General features: G+C 30.7%; 1 protein-coding gene across 3 annotated transcripts in view; it reads left to right on the forward strand.

Moving 5' to 3' along the window:
* The window catches only part of LOC118206101 (uncharacterized), a 279,989-nt gene that overhangs the window by 42,233 nt on the left and 221,117 nt on the right, over window positions 1-16,639 (forward strand). For all 3 annotated transcript variants that reach the window (XM_085817487.1, XM_085817486.1, XM_085817488.1), the window contains one exon: window positions 8,103-8,176. In XM_085817487.1, coding sequence (XP_085673613.1) covers window positions 8,103-8,176 — 74 coding nt within the window. The remainder of the gene's footprint in view (window positions 1-8,102; window positions 8,177-16,639) is intronic.

The following is a 16,639-nucleotide window of genomic DNA, read 5'->3' on the forward strand; positions in this document are numbered from 1 at the left end:
GGTGACTATGTAGAAAAGTAGTATTTGAGTGTGGCTTTCATCTGTATATAATAAAATTTGTTTCCTATACTTTGTTTATTTTTTTATTCCAAAACGTAATCTACTTTCTGAATAGCCCTCGTAACTTTATTTTTAATCATTATAACGATCCTGAGCATACGGCTCTCAACGTTCGCCTGTGGTGTCTCTAAATTGTCCACAGGTTTTGAAAACACCACCTCAGTCGCCAGATTTAAACCACGTAAACACATTTGGAAAGAACTGGAGGTTAAAGTACGAAAACACGACATCAAAACAAAAAGCGAACTGAAAACAGTCATGATGGAAGAATTGATGAACATTGATACAGAAATTACAAAAAAACTAGTAAAATCTATTCCCAGACATTTAAAAGCTGTTGTGGATGCTAAAAGATATCCTACTAAAAATTAATTTAACGAAAAATGAAAATATTTACTAAAGATTTTTTTCAAGTGTCTGTCAAGATTTTTTTTAAGTGTCCGAAGACTTTTGTGACATAAAATGTTTGTCATTTTTTGATTATTAATTTCTTAAAAATAAAATTTCGCTATATTTTAAACATATTTCATGTAATTTTGTTACGAATATATTATAGATCTTATTATTAAAATCTTATTCAGAAAATTTACTTTAATAAATGAATAGAGCTCTATTTCAATGAAAATCATAATTATATAAACACTTTTGGGAACCACTGTATGAGTACAACCAATGACTGCAAAAATAAAGTTCAGGTAAGGAGTTTAAGCTGAGTAAGGGTGTTGGTGTACACTGAAGAGACAAAATATTATAACCACCTTCTCAACAACATGTTGTGCAACCTTTGGCCTGCAAACTAGCTGAAACTCACTTTGGCATGGATGCCACAAGTTCTTGGTAGATAACTGGAGACAGGTTGTACCCAGTGTCTCGGCAGTGGTCATGCAAAGTCGAGATATTCCAACATGGAAGTGTTTGAACTCTGAGCTGCCATTCCATGACATCCCAAGTGTGATCTGTCGAGTCAAGATCCAACAAGTTAGGTAGGTGCCCAGGACATTAATTGGAATTAGTTCTTAAGTTCCTTAAACCACTCAAACACAATTCGAGCCTTTTGACATAGTGCATTGTCTTGCTGGAAGATTTCATTTGGGAAGACAGATGCCATGTAAGGGTGCATTTGATCTGTAATTATGTTCAGATAGTCTGCAGCTTTCATTATCTGTTCTACCACAGCTAAGAGTCACGGAAACACCCGTGAAAACATCCCCCAAAATATAATACTGCCATTACCAGCTTACATATGACCTGCTGTACAGGGGCCAGTGGAGCAAATGTATGCCTGGAAGATAGCCTACTATTGACAAGACCATAAATGTAATCAATGAGAAATCATGATTCATCTGACCAGGCAGCTGTCTTCCACTTATCCATGGTCCAGTCTCAATATTCCCAGGCCTACTGTAGGCATAGTTGACAATGACGCTTAGTCAGCAGAGGCACTCAAGTGGAGCATCTACTCCTTAGTCGCATAACCAACAGTGTCTGAGGAATTGTGTTCCGAAACACTTGCACTTGGATCTGCACTGTATTGAGCTGTCAGCTGAGCCACTGTCTGGCACCGATTTTTGTTGTGCCAAGCGGACAGTCTCCGATGTACTTTTTCTTTGATGACACATGAACGTCCAACACTGTGGTTTTGTCATCATACATCAACTTTGCATAAATACTAATAGCGGCCAACAACAGTGTGAACAATTTACCAATCATGCAGTTTTGGAGATACTCGTTCCGATTCATCAGGCCACCCTCTGTTAAGTTTTCTTAGCAGACTTTACCATCACTCGCCAAAGTAAGTGCAAGAATGATTCCTTACCTTCTCCGGGTCATTCTCAATCACATGCCCTTCATGTCATTCAGATGAGTTCATTTAAAAATGTGCTGATGGTCATGATGTTTTGGCTTGTCAATGTACACATATACTTTTGTTACTACTGATTGCAATGAAAAAAGCAAATGCACAACTAGATGTTATAGTAGTCTGTTATACAAAATTTCAACATACTATGGCTAATCTTTTTCAAGTTATGCAAGATATGTAGCTATGTACAGATGTCAAATGTTCTCAAATGGAAATTTATTTCTCATTCGTCTGAGTCCAGGTATTGCCTTTCCCAAATATTATCTGTTTAGGTCAATGTAGCATTTTTTGTAGTAAAAGCTTCCACAATAAATGAAGATTAGTATAATAAATGAACATTCTGAGACAAAACAAAAAGAATTTTTTAATAAAAGGCATTGAAAAATTGTTTGAAAGATGGTCAGATCGTTGAAAATGATGGAGACTATTCAATTAATTTTATGCATATGATTAAATTTATGCTACAGTTCCCCCCATTTGAAATTGTTTATCTTGTGCAGCTATTTCAGATCAATACCATGTTTCATTTGATTTTATTATTACATTCACTCCTTCTAATATTAAGTCTTAAAATTTGTAGGGATGTTTTACCTGTTCTATTTTTAAAAAAAATTATTTTATGCATTATGGAAATATGCAGAAATGAATTTGAAATGAAAGTGTAATACAAGCTGCACATGTATTAAGCTTCGCCTTTCCAAGTGGCACCAAATCATTGATTAAAAAGCTAGTAAACATACACATTATTTTAGGATAAGAGGATTTCAGTAATTCAGATAAGAAGGCACCCCTCCTTCACTTAAAAAAATCAGGCATTTGATATGTACACTGCAAATTTTCTCTCGTTTTAAAATGCTGTTCATTATAGAATATTCTAAAAAATTATCAGACAAAATTTTTATACTATTCTATATCTTATGCAAATTGTACTAGTTGATTTGCCAAATGCTTTATAAAATTTCTTAACTTAGAGTGGAACAAATAAAATTGCTTTGCTATAAACAAGAAATCAAAATTATTATACTTTTACAAAGTTATTACGACAAAACAACAGGAATATTATAGCACACAGTATCCAAAAAGGCAACTTATTAAATGGAAGTGTCAAAACGCAAACAGCCACAAGAAAAGAAAAAAAAAAAAAAATATGAAAAGTCTCAGATCGCAACAGTCGCTCAAAAGATTAAGATTTTCAATGCTCTCACTGAGATCGCTGCTGTCAACCAGTCTGCTGTTGCACTTTCTCCTGCTAACTGATTTCTTTTTGTCTTTTTAGCTGTATTACTAACCTTCTAATGATCGCATTGTTTTCAAGAAAACAGTAAAGAAAAGTGTGTATTTTTTATTAAGAAAGTTGCTTAAAAATAAGCATATGATCAATATAGACAATCATTTTTAATTTTTGTAATTCTTTTTAGCTTGAAATCAAAATTTATAAGAAATAGATAATTTTTTATCTTTTTGGTACATTTCTTTACATCACTCCAGCTCAGAAATATCAGGGGAACAAGAAATAGAGAACAAAACCTCAACCTATAATTCAGGGTTCGTACGGTCCTTAAGAGTCCTTAAATTTTTTGGAATCTATTTTTGGTCCTTAAAAGTCCTTAATTTTGGCCAAAGTCAGCAGAAGGTCCTTAATTTTAATCATCTAAAATTTCTGTGTGTTTTTACGACTGCCATTTTGAGTGTGAATTAGCATTTTGGAGGAATATTTTTGGCGGTTCACTGCCGTATATATGGTAAATCTTTTGAATGGGTTTATGAGTTATAATTTAGTCTCTAAGCAAGAAGTGAAACATAAGAATTTCGAAATTCATTTTTTTCTAATAAAGAGCTTTTAAACAACTTTTCGCTTTTGAGGATGTGAATTCTTTTATCAAACAGTTCTAAATTTGGCGACTTTTCAACATTTTGGCGATTTTAAGATTAGTTTCTATAGAAATTTTTAATTCCGAGATCTGAGAATTTTTTGACGACTTTTTTTAAAACATCGTAACATTGATAAATTTCATTTAAATAGCGGGTAATATATTGAAATTATATTTAAAAAAGAACATTAAAATAAAACATTTTCATTTTTTGCTGTCATATTATAAAGTTTCATTTTGAATCTGAAAAACAAACAAGGTATAATGCTATGAAGCACAATTTATGAAACAGCTCTTAGCAAAAGCAAAATTAGCTATGTAATTAATTAAAAATGTCTTGTTTTTAATTTTTTCATAGTAAGAATTTTTCCCATGTAATTGTCTCAGATTATTCAAAATTATCAGAATGGGCATCAGTTTTCCCTATAAAATTAATTTTATACTTTTTCCCTCCTTTTTTTTTTCCAAAATATTTCTTCTTTTTGCTGTTTTACTTTTTTTGCCGTCGCAGCGCGCAATGAACTGGAAGTTGATCTGTCAGCACTATCCTTATCTTCAGGGCAGATGTTTTATTTTACTCGGCTTATAATTCCTTATTAAATGTAGTATTTAATCTCGATGTACTCCGTCTTTGATATGATTTAAATCAAATTCCTCGTCATTATAAATATCACGAATACACATCAAATAGTTTTGTGGTTGCAATTTTCTAATTTCGAGTATGCGTAATGTATTCTTTATGCATGCACACGTTGAAAGAAATGTTTAATAAAGTAAACAAATAAATATTAAGCTTTTTTTTTTTTTTTTTTTTTTTTTTTTTTTTTTTTTTGTAAATTTTGATTTACTTTAGATCATAATTGCTCTTTATTTCATAAATTATGGTTTCATATTTTTAATTTTATAATTTCTACATGCCATCTTACCAGATTTAAACTGATGATCTATAATTCGGAAAAACCGATAATCCGGAATCGCCGAAGTCCCGATGATGGGAGTCTCGATGCAAATGAAGTCCCGACAAGTCCGGATTAAAGACTTTTGACTGTAGAAAAAAAGAGAAAAATATATTTATAAAATCTTTTAACTTGTCTTGTTTTAAACAAATGCACTAAACTGTAAAAAAATAACTTTTAGTTCTTGCAGAATTCTTAGATATATGTGATTAAACATGAAATTAAGGGGCTGTTAAAAATAACAGATTTGAAATTGCTGAAAAAAAAATTGAAGAAATTGCTGAAGGCAGACATAGCAAATTGAATATTATAATTCTTATACCACATTTTTTTGGAAAACACTCCTTTTCTTTGTTTTAAAATTTGGTAAGTTTTGAATGAGGAAAATATGATTAAGAAAGAAAATCACCACCTTTGAATGCTGCTCAGATGGGATAGTGTTTAGTAACTCTCACTGCCATACCAAAGGACTGGATTTGAATCTCGAATAAGGCAGGGATGTTGTAAATGTATAGTATCTTTGCAGCATGGGTGTTCTAAATATATGACAAGTCGAAAGTCCTCTTGTTTAGTTTGGTGGGAGATCCTCACACTTGTCCCTGGGATGTTTTCTGTCAAAACTGGCCTAGAACTGAGCAGAAAACATACCGTCACCTGTATGGTGCTCAAGACTCACACCAAATGACATGTGCAAAAATGTACTCCTCGTAGCAGTAAAATTCCTGAGTTTGTTTTGAGTGCATTGAACAAATGAGATCCAACCACCACTACCTTTGAATATAAGAACATTTCACCTAAATCAGTGTACTAATGCAGCATGCATGATGTCACTCTGCAAGATTCTTCCTACTAACCCTTTGACGCGCGCGAAATTATTTTTATAATTTTTTTAACGAAAAACTCTAGAATTTGAATATTATGATCCTAGAGACAAATAATATATGAATTTTAAAAAATCTGCTCTTGCCCATTGTTTTATGGGTGGTGGTCGCACTGTGAAACCACCGTGCGTCTAGGACTTTGAAACTTACCTAGGCAGTAGGAAAAAAAAACTTGCCTTTTTCCGTGCGCGTTTCCAATAAATGACGAAATTTACTAATTTAAAAAAATGCATGTAAGAATTGCATAATATATATATATATATATATATATATATATATATATATATATATATATTACATTATTTTACAAACTAAATCGTCAGAAAAATTAAAAAATAAATGTTTATGTAATTTTTCTATCGCAGTGTGAAAGTATAAGTACCTACATAATAAGGACATTTGGCTACATGGATTAAAAAACTCAGTAAAATAAGGATTAAAAAAAAAAAAGACTCGTGTTTTTTTTTTTTTTTTTTTTTTTTTTTTTTTAATTTCAAAGAACAAATATTTTTTGTGACACTATTCAAAGCATCTTTTGTCTTTTTGGTACATGCATAGACCCACATTGTACGTTTCGCACGTGTGTCTTCTTCTATGATGTTTCTTCCTGTTGTGCCATATATGGACAAATAATTTTTGAAATCAACATTTTGCCAACTTTTTCTGTGGCAGGGAAAAAAAAAAAAAAAAAAAAGTCTTAAGCATAAGATACGGAAGAAACTGAATTTTAATTTATTTCTTATTTACATTACGATATCTATGTTTTATTCTTACATAACACTGTTATATTGCTACAAATATTTTTATTTTCTTTGTACAGTTGAACACTGTTGTAAAGAACTCAGCTTATAACAAACGAATCCTTTGGCCATCCAGTTTCCTGAATATTTGATGTTATTTTATAACTATAACGAACTTCCAAAGATATGAAAATCGAATATAGTGAATTGTATAGATATCTTTGATTGAAATTTTAAAATATTTTTCTAGAATTTTGGAAAGTTTTAATTAAAAAATTATTAACCCTTAAAATCATTCTGTTTATGTATTAGAATTCACATTTATAAAAGAAAATGCATTTACATTACTTTTATCTTCACCCCCCCTTTTCTTTGTGTCTAGGTCAGACACAAACAGAAGGTCTAGATAACAGGTGTGAACCCAGTCCTTGGAGAACTGGGGTCAGAAGAAAACACCTATAATTTGTTTTTATAGTAACATGATGCAGAAGCATTTCTTGCTAATGTAGAGACTGGAGAGGATAAATAATGTGCTTTTTTACATGTGAAAAATAATGGCTGTCCTGTCAAGTCTTGTTCACTACTACAAAGTCTTACACATTCTAGAAAATCCCTTTTAAAATCAAATCATAACTGGAAACTTTTATTCTCAACGTCACCAGTAAACTAAACCTTGATTAAAAAGTATCCAGCCGTTGTTAACCTTCTGATGGCACAGCTTTGGATCTGTTTATAAAGACGTGTATTTAAATAGCATTTATTACCTAAATTTGTGTAAGCACTTGTTTTAGTGTCTTTGTTTTTCATAAACTTCTGTTCATTAAAATGATAATTGTATCAATAAATAAAGTAAGAATGCAAAATATTTTATATTATAATCTAAGATGCAGAAGGGGACAGAAAGTCTCCTGACTGGATAAAGCCGGTCATGCCATTTTGAATTTTAACAGTAAAAGTGTCATTCTACAGAAAGAGTACTCTTTAAAACAGACTGTAGATAAAATCAGAAGAATGAGATGGGAGATGTTACCTCAGCTGCTGTATTGCTTGACGTTACATTCTCTGAGTAACAATTATTCTAGTTATTGCAATATCTCTTGAGTAGATGAAAATTTGAAAATGTAAAAGAATTGAAAATTTGCCCATTAGGTGGGAAAAAAAAATCATTGTTAATGAGAGTTATTATTTTATTGACTCAGATTGAAAATATAGTATAAAATTATTTGTCTTAATTTGATGAAAAATGTGATATTTTCCAATCCTTCTTATAACACCAAGCCTAATAATGCTAAGCATAATACTGCACATCTTCAATATTTGTCCTACAAGATAATGTCACTTTAATAATTTTTATTTTACTGTTCAATTTCTTAACACATATTTGCACTGAGAATTTAAATGTTAGAACAATACTTACTGCTGAATCAATATGTATTAAATTCAGAAAATGCTTAGAACTAGCAGTGATGTCTATCATTATGTTTTTCATAGCTTTTAACTCGCATGTTGTTTTGTGTCAGAAAATGAAAATGAACAGTATTTTTCAATGTAGTATAATTTTGTAAAATTTTAATATTCAAGTTCAGCCAGTTCATGTTGGTTCATAGGTCCTTTAACATGTTTATTAAATACTATTACTATTTTTAAAATATAAAAAAGTGAATATTTACTTTTAATATTCTTTTTCCATATGATATGCACCTACTTATTTTATATTTCAAATTTAATTTAAGCTAAAAGAAAACTGAATGAATCATCAAGTTCAATTTCTTTATCTTCATCTGATGAAAGCATGCCAGAAAAAAGGGTAAGTGTGTAAAATAAAAAATTATGTTAATTTTTAAATCAAAACTATGTTTTGTCATTCGGGAGGGGGGATTTTTGTGCACTTTTAGTGATTGTTTAAAACGTCTATAGGGATCTGGAATTCAGATTTTGTAGATTTTCATAAATGTCAAACCAAAATTGTTCAGTTTTAGAGTTATTTGTTTTCAAGGTATTAAATTACTATACATTTAGATGTGTATGTGATAAAAAAGAGAAAAAAACATAGCAGTGTTGTTTGGCATAGAACGTAGATCCATATTGATGAGGAAGAATACTGATTGTATAGAATACTGAAAATGCTGATCCACGATGAATAAGAAATTTGACATTCTAGACACTTTTAATTCCGCTTTTATTTAAATCCATATTTATAGCCACAGTTAGTTCACTAACTGTCGGAACATTTACATTTTTTAATACAATTGCGACAGGAACAGAGCTGAGCAAAATAACATCTAAGCAGCAACAGAGTTACAAGAGAAGATAGCGTTTATCCAATATTGCAGCTCACGAAAGAAGGTTTTGGTTTACAAAGGTTTCAATTATCAAGAGTTTAGGTTCTGAAGTAACTATATTGTCAGTGTTATGCAAGCTTTGTGGCATAGATTAATCTAGAAATGATATTTTTAGAATAAGGAGAAAATAACCACATTAAAAAAGAGCAATTAAAAGGCTGTTATTAAATTAAATTATAAAGCTGATTTACATATTTTTCATCTTACATATATATATATAAGAAAAATGAAGACTATTTAAAAGATTAAATTAGCAGTGTGAATTAATTTCCTGTCTCTGTTCTAAAAATAGTAACCTCTATTTGCACTGCATCATTTTGAGACTAATCTATGTCATATGGCTCTTATGTAATTCTGATGATGTAAATGGAACCAAAACTGAAACAGCCAATAGTAATTTTATAGCAGTATTAGCTATCCAATCAAACCATACATAACTCAGCCTAACCAGTTTATAACTCAGTCTGAATTAAGATTTCACTCTGCACATAACGCACTTGCTTTCTACGCTTTGGCCTAGCTCTCCTTCTTTCTTTGCTGCACATTTATCAAAAATGTAAGCTTTCTGAAACAAGCACAATTAATGTGCCAACTTGATTGTGCTGTATTAAACATGATGTGCCAACTTGAATGTGCTGAACATGTTTACTGAAATAAAAGCTGAATTAAACATACCTTGACTGCAAATTTCTTATTCATCGTGAATTGGATTTTCAACATCTCTGAATTGTTTAAATTCCTGCTGTTCATTGCTTCTACATTTGTTTCTATTATATATATATTATATATATGTGTGTGTGATGATTTATTTTGTTGTAGGTAACTTGATATTATTATATGGCAGCTTAATTATGAAAGGCACTGATTCACTTTTTAGTTATGGCTGAAAAAAACTGCCACATAGTTAGGTGGAAATAGCAGTCTAGTGGGTGATCGGATGGAATTTCGGAAGAAGCACAACCAGCTTGGCAGTTAAACATCATTTATTTTTGGATGGTGAATTTCTTAGCACATACTTTCTTACACAATTTTAGATATACAGTTACATCTTGTGTAAAGGAGAAGTATTGTTTTATAAATAAAATTTAGAATCATTTTTGAAAGTTTCTAAAATATAAGTTTCTAAAGTTGTTGAAGTAGCCGGAGGATCACTTCGAAATTCTTGCAGTCTTGCGGGAATCTTTCATAAAATGTATTTTCATCAATATAAAATCAAAATACTTTTAGGACATAGTTATGAAATTCTATTAAAATGCAGTTTAACCTATTATAAAATAAAGTGATATTTTCATATTATATACCTGTGTATTAATACACAGAAATGAAAAAAATACAATATAATTTTAAAATTTGATAAAAATGGACAGGTCCTCCACAGGGGAATTACCATAACAACTTTCTGATGCCTGTGGGATGCTATACAGTTAACCTTAAAAAAACCTCCATTTCTTATACAAGGTTACAAGGCTTCTAACATTGTGTATATATAAAAAGAATCAGTGTATTTATTTGCTTTTATGGCCATAAAATTCTTTATATAACTTACTTGTAATAAAAAATAAATATACAAAATTAAACTTCACGCTAAGACAAATAACTTATGTAATGACATTATGTCTTAGAAATTTAGTAAACATCATTTTACATTGTCCCAAAGTAATAATTTTAAGAAAAACTTTTAGTTAAAAGAAGGCAGATTGAGAGAAAGTCAAATTTGGAAGTAAAAATATCAAAATTAAATTTTTGAATCTTCATAATTGTTTAAGGGAGGCATTTTAAATTTTACCATACAATGTTAAAGAAATTTTGAATACATCCATTCATTAATTATTGTGTAGAACCACAACAAATTTCAAAATTTTATAACTAATTCTCATTCCATTTAACATCTTTTAAATAGTTTTCTTGACATTATGCTTTTTATTATTATTCAGATATTTCAAATTAGAGCTGGAAGCCCCCACAGCTTTCTCCAAATACTTACATGTCCATCTTAAAGGGCAAATCCATTTGAACTAATAGTGTTCTGCACCAGTGGGCAAGGGGGTCTGTGGCAGTTACTTTTAAAGAGGTCGACATTCCTTGTTTAAAGGCAGCTGGCTTTTTTTAACTGTTCTAAAACACCCCAATTTATAAATAAATAAAAAAAATTTTCACACCATGACAAAAATTATAATTATAATGAAAAAATTGTAAAGTAAATAAACTTTTTCAAAGTTTGTGTTGACTTCATTCTTAAAATAATTAGTAACTTCTTAGACTTCAGATTTTTAAACAATAACCTCATTTTTAAAATAATTCAAAATAATATAATAATTTAAACAGTAATGCAAAAATAAATTGTGTTCCCTAAATAAAATATTAAAATTCTTTAATTTGTTAAACCAAATTAGCAAAATTCAAATTTCTAATACAGTACAAAGTCTGTAATCCGGACTCGTCGGGACTTCGGCGATTCCGGATTAGGGGTTTTTCCGGATTATAGATAATCAATTTAAATCTGGTAAGATGGCATGCAGAAATGATACAATTAAAAATATGAAACCGTGGTTTGAAATAAAGAGCAATTATGATCTAAAAAGTATCAGGATTTATAAAGAAAAAAGCTTAATATTTATTTGTTTACTTTATTAAACATTCATCGCTTTGTCATGATCATCACTTTTAGCATAATGAACCCTTTTTCTGTTAGTCATTGCAAGTGTGGTGTCGGAATCCACAAAATATTCAAAAAGTTCCTTTTTCTATTTGCATATGTCATACACAGTTGACTTTCCAATATCATACTCCTCACATAATTTTGAGACGATTATGCATATAATTTTGAGACTTTATCCATTTTTTGCAGCAATTCCACTTTTTGTTTGAAGGACATCGAAACAAGCTTTCGCTTTGTAGATCCTTTGGCAGCTCCAGAATTTGAAACTCTTTTTGACATAATCGAATGTTCAAGCTTACTTTTTATAAAATTACTCTAACAGTCTGCAAAAAATAATAAGCCGGATCCAATTAGAAGATTAAGGAACAGCGCAATCTGCAACATTAACTGAAATAAATAATTAGATAATTTAGCCTAGCTTATACCGTCTGTTATACATTAAACGCACATGCATAAATGCATTATGCACATGCATAAATGCATATGCACATGCGTAAACACATTATACGTTTACTCATGCGCATAAAGTTTATAGCTTTGAGGTCCGGATTATAGATAATTCCGGATTATAGATGTCTGGAGTAGAGAACTATATAATTTTTAGTTTTTGTTCAAATGATGCTATACTTTTAATCCATTATAAGAAGAAACAGTATTATGCATTCAGCTTTGCAGTATAATAATAATGATGATCAAGAATTTCTATGTGATATTTCTGATTGAAAATCATGTTTTTTTTTTTCTTTCAAAACTGTATTACAAAACTAAGGATCAAAAGTAGATGAATAAATCATCCTAGAAAAATCAATCACATTTTTCAGTAGAGCTTGGAAGAGAAAATAAATTTTGAATTTTTTTTTTTTTTTTTAATGAAGAAGATTGCTGAAGCATAATTCATACATTGGAATAGTTGTAGTAATAAATAATTTACAGAAAGAGTGATAGTCATGATAAGCACTAGATTGTGTAGTTGAAAATACCTCGGAATATTCGTATGCTTTAATTCACTTTCGTTATGCTAGATTAGTTTTTTGAAAATGATTTCTTTTCACCTTAAATGTTTATACATGTTTTAATTTTTTTTTTTGGAGGGGGGGGAGATCAGAAACATTTGATGACAAGAAGTGTGGCAAGGCACAATGATTTTGCAGACGGAAATACTACATCTTTTCTCCATTTCCATTTTTGATTTTGCTGGTATTTTATCCACTGAAGTTAGTGGCAGAGATTCATTTCCTGGCAACTTGAATAATGTGCTGGTGTATTTTGTTGTAGATGGCATGTTACATGACAGCTCGATTAGGAAAAGCACCATTTCACTTTTTAGTCAGGGTCGAGAAAACTGTTGTGTAGTTGGCTTGCAATTCTAATCATTTACTAGAATTACGTTCTAGTAAATGACTAGAATTACGTTTACTAGAATTACGTTCTAGTAAATGACTGCATTGAATTTCAGAAGAAGCACAACCATCTTGGTAGTTAAATGTCATTTGTTTATGGGTGACAAATTTCTTAGCACATATTTTTTAAATTAGCAGAACAATAGGGATTGTAAACATACCCCACAATTTTAGACACGCAATTTGATCTTATGTAATGAAGAAGAACTAGCAGAGGCTAAGCAACATGTTGTGAGCAGGAAGGCAAAGTGGCAAAAGAGTATGCTTTAAACAGCTGTTTTCTGCTTTTTTATAGAAGCAATGATACCAATGTAGAAATATATCCAATATTTACTTTTTTAATCCTTTGGCTTCAGAAATTGAGTATACTTAATTTGTATTTTCCATTTTAGAAGAAGATTCTGCATGTATTCTACATACAGCACAGCTAATTATTAAAACTTGAAATGAAAACAGATCCTTTAATAATTGTGTAAGTTTTGGTGCAAATACAGCATCAGTAATGGTAGGCTTAAAGATTGATGTTGCAGCCATTTTGAAACAAGAAAACTCAGATTTCTAGGTTATGAAATATACCTGTCACCTTTTAAATTTAGAAGCTGAAAAACATGCAACTTCTTTTTCAATAAATATAGATAAGTTCCTTATTGATGTTTATTACTATCTTGAAAAGTGTTTTAAGGTTAAAGAAAAATTGAAACACATTCAACAGCAGCATAATTCTGAACTAAGAAATTTCTCAACCAATGAAACCAAATACATTTATATTATGTAATGGAAGGAGTAAATGTTTCTCAGGTTAAAATAGAAGGATTTATGGAAAGATAGGAAATACCTAAAATAAATGAATATATGGTTACTACTTCCATTTTTAAAAATAGAGACACACACCTTCAGCAGCAACATAATGCTGAACTAAGAAAAATTTTGAAACATATAAATGGGTATTTATCTAAAATCCTGAACCAATGGGACCTAATCATTGGACCATTTTACCAAAATTTGTAAAACTAACTGTTGTTTTATTATCTGTATTATGTAAATTATAGTAAGATGGCCCAAAAAATACTGAAGATTTGTTAATAGGGGCTGCATCTAATGAAATTATGAAAGATGTTCCAGATGAAGCTAAAAAGAAATTTTATTTACATATCAGAAGTACTTACATTATCTAACAGAAAGGGTAAATGCTTTTCAAGTTAAGATAGAAGGATTTATTGAAAGATATAAAATACCTAAAGTAAGTGAAGATATGACTACTACTTCCATTTTTAAAAGTAAATGTGAGAAAAATTAATTTCATGAATAATTGATAACTAAATTGACAGTTTTCTGAAGAATACAACAAAAAAATAAAATAAAGTTTATCCAGATGTCTCTGTGAATGAAAAAAAAAAGAATTGGTGGTGGTATAGCATGCAGTTCACCTAATGTTCTTAACATTTTGACTTATAAGTAGTTATTTTATTAAGGATTTCTACTAACAGTGTTAATATTTTTTATTAGGTACCTCAGAGTATTTACAAAAGGAATAAAACATGAACCAGTACTTGCTTTTCTTACTTTTTTAAAGTAGTTCAGTTAATTTACTAAGCCTAATTCTCTACAGTGCTATTAAGTTTTATGACTCAGTTATCTTAAGTAAAACACTGCTTTGATTTGGTGTGAGAACATGATCTTATTTTATCAAGGGTTTATAAATATGTTTATATAGTTTGTACTACATTTTTGCGGTGAACCACACACTATACTAAAAGCAGATTAATGAGCCAGATGCTATACTGACAAAAAAAAAAAAAAAAAAAAAAAAAAAAAAAAAAAAAAAAACAGCATGCTGTACAGGGGGGGGGGGAATCCTCAACTGGGGAAATATATGCCAGTTGCTATAAGTTTATCTCCTGAAAAATATGTATGTTGTGTTCAATGATTAGTGATTTGTTTAAAGACATTTTATCAAAATTTGTAAAACTGACTGTTGTTTTATTATCTGTATTATTTGTATTATGTAAATTATAGTAAGATGGCCCAAAAAATACTGAAGATTTGTTAATAGGGGCTGCATCTAATGAAATTATGAAAGATGTTCCAGATGAAGTTAAAAAGAAATTTTATTTACATATCAGAAGTTACTTCTTTTAAGTATGAAACTGTGCAGTTTTCTGAACAGTCAATTAATATTTTGTGAATGAGTTGCAAATGTTTTTACTGTAACGGCTTCTAGCAGCTGCATCTTTTTCTGACGTAAGAATTTTTGAATAGCTTTCTAGTTTTATTTTGCTTAATTTTCAAAGACAAAGGTATTAATGTTTCAACTAATAAACTCTAAATAAAGTTTTTCAATTTACAGTTAGAAAATTTGGATAAAATTATAGTGTCGACAAGAACTGATACTCAATGGAGTCTAATTAGAAGATTAAAATGTGCTAATGGAAAGTATAGTGAACCCTCTAAAATAACTTTGGCCATCTTGACAATTACCCAAAGCAGTAAGTTAGTAGGCCATGACATTAATTGGAGTTTTATCTTTACACCCTTAGAACCACTCCATCACAAGCCTTGCTTGTCCGGCTGGAAGATTCAATTTCTAGCTAGGAAAACAAACACTATGTAAGGGCGCAACTGATCTGCAATTTCGTTCATAGTCTGCAGCTTTTGTGGTATGTTCTACCACACCTAAAGATCCCAAAGCTGCCCATAATATTATTTCCAAAGCATAATACTGCCACCACCAGCCTGTGTATGACCTGCTGTACAGGAAGAGCAAATGTTCGCTTGGAAAATTACCTACCCTGACACGACCATCGACATGATGAATGAAAAATCGGGATTCATGTGACCAGATAACTGTCTTCCACTTATGCATTGTTAAGTCTCAAAGCTCCCGGGCCCACTGTAGGCCTAGTTGACAATGATGCTTGGTCAGCAGAGGCACATTCACACAGCTACATGTTCAACAGCGTCAGCTGAATTATTTTCTAAAACACTTATACTGGGACCTGCATTGTATCGGGCTGTCAGCTGAGCCACTGTCTTCCACCAATTTTGCTGCACCAAGGGGGACATTCTCTGATGTCCTTTTTTTCATGACACATGGACGTCCAATACTTTTGCATCTACTGCTGTTTCACTGTCATTTATCCAATTTGCATAAATATTAAGAATGGTAGATTATGGACAGCCTGCCACTAATGCAGTTTTGGAGATACTCGTTAAAAGTCTTCGGGCCATTACAATCTACCCTTTATCAGATTAGCAGCCTTTCCCATCTCTCGCAAAAGTAAATGCAAGAATACTTCCTTACCTTCTCCAGCAGTAGTTAGATACCATTTCCACTTAATCAGATGCCCTTCATGTCATCCAGATGAGATCTTTGAAAAAATGTGATGTTTTGGATCATCAGCATATTAAAAATATTTAAAAAAAAAAAAAAAAAAAAAACCTGTGGTAGTTCTTAACACTCCATCATGAATTCTAAAGGTATGCTGATTTTAAACATTTTGTGATTTTGCTGTTGAATTTTATGTGGCGTAAGTGCAAAGAAAGTGATGTTTAATGAATAAAGTTAAAAAGACACAAAGTTAATAGAAATAAAATAAAGGTTATAAATTCAATGAAAATTTAAAAAAAAAGTCTAAGATGGTTGACATCTTAATGTCACTTAAAAGAAACTCATTTTTCCTGCAATGTCAGCTCTTCTGACATTGGACATTCAAATTGTTTATTTTCTGTCATTTGGTTGTCATTATTCATTGTTCTTCCATTGTTCCGATTTTATTTGTTGCTGTCGTGTATTCTCGGTCATTTCTCATATGATAAATGCTTTAGCTCTTTGATTAACCAATTTTGTGGCATCTCTTTATTTAAAAAAT

Source organism: Stegodyphus dumicola, chromosome 5 (assembly GCF_044657685.1).
Source record: "Stegodyphus dumicola isolate Sdum_Otavi_A_Nest chromosome 5, ASM4465768v1".
Lineage (NCBI taxonomy): Eukaryota > Metazoa > Arthropoda > Arachnida > Araneae > Eresidae > Stegodyphus > Stegodyphus dumicola.